General features: G+C 36.0%; 1 protein-coding gene across 3 annotated transcripts in view; it reads left to right on the forward strand.

Annotated features, from left to right (window-relative positions):
• The window catches only part of LOC125047976 (cyclin-dependent kinase 11B-like), a 23,321-nt gene that overhangs the window by 199 nt on the left and 18,122 nt on the right, over positions 1–5,000 (forward strand). For 2 of the 3 annotated variants that reach the window (XM_047646574.1, XM_047646662.1), the window contains exons 1-5: positions 1–16; positions 1,640–1,837; positions 1,969–2,107; positions 3,016–3,253; positions 3,809–3,907. The exon at positions 1–16 is cut by the window's left edge and continues 199 nt beyond it. In XM_047646574.1, the coding sequence (XP_047502530.1) occupies positions 1–16; positions 1,640–1,837; positions 1,969–2,107; positions 3,016–3,253; positions 3,809–3,907 (690 nt within the window). The remainder of the gene's footprint in view (positions 17–1,639; positions 1,838–1,968; positions 2,108–3,015; positions 3,254–3,808; positions 3,908–5,000) is intronic. The other variant, XM_047646699.1, reaches the window with a different exon arrangement.

Here is a 5,000-nt window from a genome sequence, read left to right on the forward strand (position 1 = left end):
AGGAAGATGAATTCAGGTAATTTTTTTGTTTATTGAAGTTTTGTGTTTTTTTTTTTTTTTTTGTGATGTATTTCGTCATTTGCTTATTTAAAACGTGGCCTGTATGTGTTTTTTTTTTGGGGGGGGGAGCTCGAAATATGTTTTTTTCTGGTGGTTCTTCATACGAATTGGTTGCCTTTGAGAGGTTTCCTAGGGGTATATAGGCCTTGTTCGAGACATACCCGACCTTGTGATGCCCAGGCCATAGAGGAGCTGAAATTGGGGTAATTCATTGATTTTTGCACAGCCATCCACCTATACAGTTTTCATATTTTTTATTAATTATTCACAGCGTAACCTAAACGAATCTATTGTTTGTTTTCTGTTGCAAGTATTTAGGGTTCAATATGACGCACAGAGGTTGAGGGAAATGGACACTGCCATCCTAGAGAGCATATCTAAGGAATAGATAGAAGGTTGGAAAGGTTAGGTTTGGATTTTCGGTTTGCTAGATACCCTGGTTTTCGTACTTCGTCTTTGGAAGGTGTGTCGCTCTCGGGAACTAGCACTAGAACGCCATTTTTGTCCATTCTCTGAGTTGTCAGACTTGGTGAAGAAAATAAATAAAAATTCTATATTCTGGAGATTAATGGCAATGAGCAGACTTTGGGCGTGGGAGTTCGCTACATCAAGCCAAACGTCCAAGCAGTTTGTTACGATGCCAGTAGGTGTGGCCTGTCATTAAGGGATTAATTATATTTATTCCAACACTTGGGACACTAGATGAGCTCAGATATTATACTATTACGGATACAAGTGTGTAGTACTTTTGTAAAGCCACCATTAATTTTTTCAGAAATGGCCCATTATTGATACAATTATGTAAACAAAACAATTCTTCTTGGTGCTTGTCATGGAATGAAGGCTTGCTGAGAAGTAAAAAATCCCAGCCATGAAAACTACCATATGCACAACTATATTGTTAATAAATGTATAAATAACTGCTAAAGAAGCAATATTCAAACTAGCTGTCTCAGTAATGAATAATGTGGTCATATTAGTGTTTAAGAATGCAGGGTAAACATCTGAAGAAATTTAGAAAAATTTGGTCACAGATAGAATTTTTTTGCTTAATATAAGCACAGTGTGTGTGCCCTCATTTTTTTTTTCACTTTCATGGTGTTTGTTATGCCATATAGAATGATTTAATATAGTTTTCTTTATAAAATAGGGAGCAGTGATCTCTTCACATGCACAGCTAAATAGTAATTTTCCTTTTTTTCTTTGGAGAGAGGGCTCACTTTGCCAACCATGCTGAAGATTGAGCTCGTCACTCAAAGGCTTAAACACTTAATTAAGCCAGATGTTAAACTGTGAAGTGCGAACTCAGGCTAAGGAGTGTATGAGTGCCAGCCAAAGCTAAGGCCGTATATGCATGTGCTAAAGATTTACATTTTTTTATGAGTCAAAAAAAAAGAAGAAAAAAATTGCACATTATGCTGACAAGAAATAAATCTAATTCCCTTGGCTGTTTTGATTAATTAATTTGCATATGTAGGCATGAGTGAGTATAAAAAATATTTGAGTGATTCAGTGGAACTTCTGGTTAAAAACCAAGATGATGGTAAGTGCTTTTCAAGCCTTCCTTATTTATTTTCAGTATGTCATCCTATGATGGCGACCAAGGAGACAGCCTGGATATCAAGCCCCCTCAAGCGGTCGTCCAGCGGCGGGAGAAGCGAGAGAAGAGAGAGAAGAGGGATCGCCACCGTCACAAGGGGGAGCGACACAAAGACCGCCACAGGAGCCGCGAACATCGGAGCCACGAGGAGCGCAGGCGAGAGCATCGACGGCACAGGTATTGCATGGTCACATTTACAGATAGAGAGCTAGATACTATGCCTTTTTAGGTTGCTTGAAATACAGTCTGCAGTTTTATAGATTACCTTTATGTACGTGTTGATTGTTGATATCGTTCTGAACCCCTAGGGATCGTGGCGATGGAGGCGAAAGGAGGGAGAACCGCGACGGTCGAAAGCACAAGGACAGAAGTAGCAAGCATGAGAGGCAGGTGGTTGATCTCCGAACTAAGCTGGACAAGGGGAGGAAAATGGTTGACAGAGAAATGGTGAGAAATTTTATGATGATCGGCTGAGGTATATGGAAGAGAAGTAATACGCTATAGTACTGAAGGTTGTCACACATTGAGTAACTTCGTCACTTACTCCCTGATTTTTAAATTTTTTGTTGGTGTGTGGAAACATGCATACATAGTTATTTATTTATTTATTTTCTGTCTGCTATGAACAACATGTTACTGTTGACAATATGTTGATTTGTAAAGAATGGAGCAAGAGTTCTAATCTGATGGGAGAAGGCAGAATTTGTAAATGTTTAATTGTATTCAGCCTAAACAAACAATGCCTCCAGGTTGGTATACTGGCTCACAGTGGAATTCATGCAAGTCCAGCCTAGGATTGGGTTGTGGGGAAGGCTAAGTTGCTGCACTAACTCATAGGCATCGCTGTAACCAAATGGTTGAATTGTAATGATCCCTGCTATTTTATAAAGTTTGTCAACTAAAGCCAAAATTCCTATTGTAATCGGAGGGCCATCAAGCATAGTCAGGTATCACAACTATGCTTGCAAATTAGTTTACAAAATCTTTTGAAATGTATTTTGCTCTTGGTTTGATTTTTTCCTAAAAAAAAACAAAAAATTTACATTTGGTTAATGTAGTATTTCTGTCCCTATTTTAATGAACTTTAAACCAATTTCAAATCTTACTTTTTGTTATTACAGTTCTAAGAGTATTGGTACCTCTTCCATATGTACATATATATCATAAGTTGTACAATATTTTAAAAATTCAGGCTAAGCTTTCACAAGTTGTGATGATCAATAACAAGGTTCCTAGTCTATATATTTTTTTATGAATTTTTTTATTTTATAGATCTTTTACTTCGATTTAGAGCTTTAGCTAAGCACACACCCGCCTTATTGTGCTAGTGATCACACCCTCAATAATGTTCACAGGAACGACGAAGAGACCGAGGACGAGACATTGAATACTACATTGATGAGAAGGACCAGTACGAACATCTCGATTACCACCGCGAACATTCCAGTCGAGGGGGAATGGGAAGTGGAGGAATGGGTGCCAGCGAACATCCTGCTTATGTGCACCACCGGAGAGAAGATCGCATGATGGTCCAGCTCTCACCGAGGGAAAGAGCGGAACGTGAACGGAGAATGGAAAGGTTCCTTGTGGCAGGTGCGTGTGCGTTTTTATTCCACGTGATTGTGCATTGTAAGTAAGTTTGCTTTGTCTTGATGTGTATTTATTTTGGTGGATGTATAGGTAGATGTGTTGTGAATAGCAAAACAGACAGGTTGTAAGGACTGCTAGTTGTCTTGGCAAAACATTTTCTAGCAACAGATCATGTAAGAAAAGTATGTGCTAGCTATTACTTAAGTTTTTGCATTTTTGCATGTCCATCCAACTTTGTTTTAAATGGCAGCTTTGTTGAAACTATTTTGTTTTATGAATTATTGCTTTTCAAGATACTGAAATTCATATTACAGGATTTTTTTTCAATTCAAAATGTGTATTAGTAAAAAAGGGTAGGAAAAGATTACTAACATTGCTGGAGAGCAAGGTTTAGGTTTTCCTTTCTCTACAGTGGACACATTTTTTTTCTAAGATTGAAAACCTTGAATTACTAGGCATATTGACACTCACAAGTAAGTTGCATGTTAGGTTTACATTTGATGTGACAGACTGTTACTCCACTTATAGAAAGTTTCCTTTCTTGTATTTGAATGACAGGGAGTAGCAGGTATAACAAAGACCATAGTGTTGGTTATGGTGCTGACAACTGGCTGACACACAACACAATTTACCAACCTCATGCCTGTTTTCAAAATGGTATGCATTCCTTATTTTCGAGAGATCTGTTTATCTGTTTTTTTCTCGGTGCTTCTGAGGGATATCATTCTGTTGAAATGTTGAAATATGTATGTTGATAAATGTGTGTAAGTAGTTATATTTGTGTTGTATGTCTGATACACACACACACACACACACACACACACACACACACACACACACACACACACACACACACACACACACACACACACACACACACACACACACACACATATACGTAAATATATGTGGTATGATATGATATGTATATAGGCATAAAAGTTGGATAGAACATAATTGCAATATATACATCAGAAATATGTATATGATGTATACCTGTAATAAATATTTATACATTTACATATCTGTCTGTCCATCTATTGTATCTATGTACCTCTAAGGTGTGCACTTGAGAGACTGAAAACGGAATGGTTGGAATGGGGGGAGCAGATTGTGAGTGGACGATTGATGATGCATCCATAGGGGATATACGTAGCATTCATTACAACCTTTTGGGTCATTCTGCTGAAGATGCACAGTGAGCACATTACCTGGGTTGGTAGAGCAGCCTGATTGTGGTCCTTCATTCCTGTAGGTACCGAGAGGAAAGTACGATGTAGGGACATGAGGGTTTAAGGTATCAAAGTGATTGCAAACTCCCTTGTGTAGGCCATGCCTCTTATAAAAGGGACATGGCCCAAGTATGTTGATTGACAGATAGATGGATTTTATATATATATTTATATATATATATATATATTATGTATATATATATATATACAATGTATATATATGTATATATATGTATATATATGTATATATATGTATATATATGTATATATATGTATATATATGTATATATATATATGTATATATACATATATATATATATATATATATATATATATATATATATATATATATATATATATATATATATATATATATATATATATATACGTATATATATGTATATATACATATATATACATATGTATATATACATATATATGTATATGTACATATATATATGTATATATATGTATATATACATATATGTATGTGTGAGTGTATATATATATATATATAT

This window comes from Penaeus chinensis, chromosome 1, assembly GCF_019202785.1.
Source record: "Penaeus chinensis breed Huanghai No. 1 chromosome 1, ASM1920278v2, whole genome shotgun sequence".
In the NCBI taxonomy this organism is placed as follows: domain Eukaryota; kingdom Metazoa; phylum Arthropoda; class Malacostraca; order Decapoda; family Penaeidae; genus Penaeus; species Penaeus chinensis.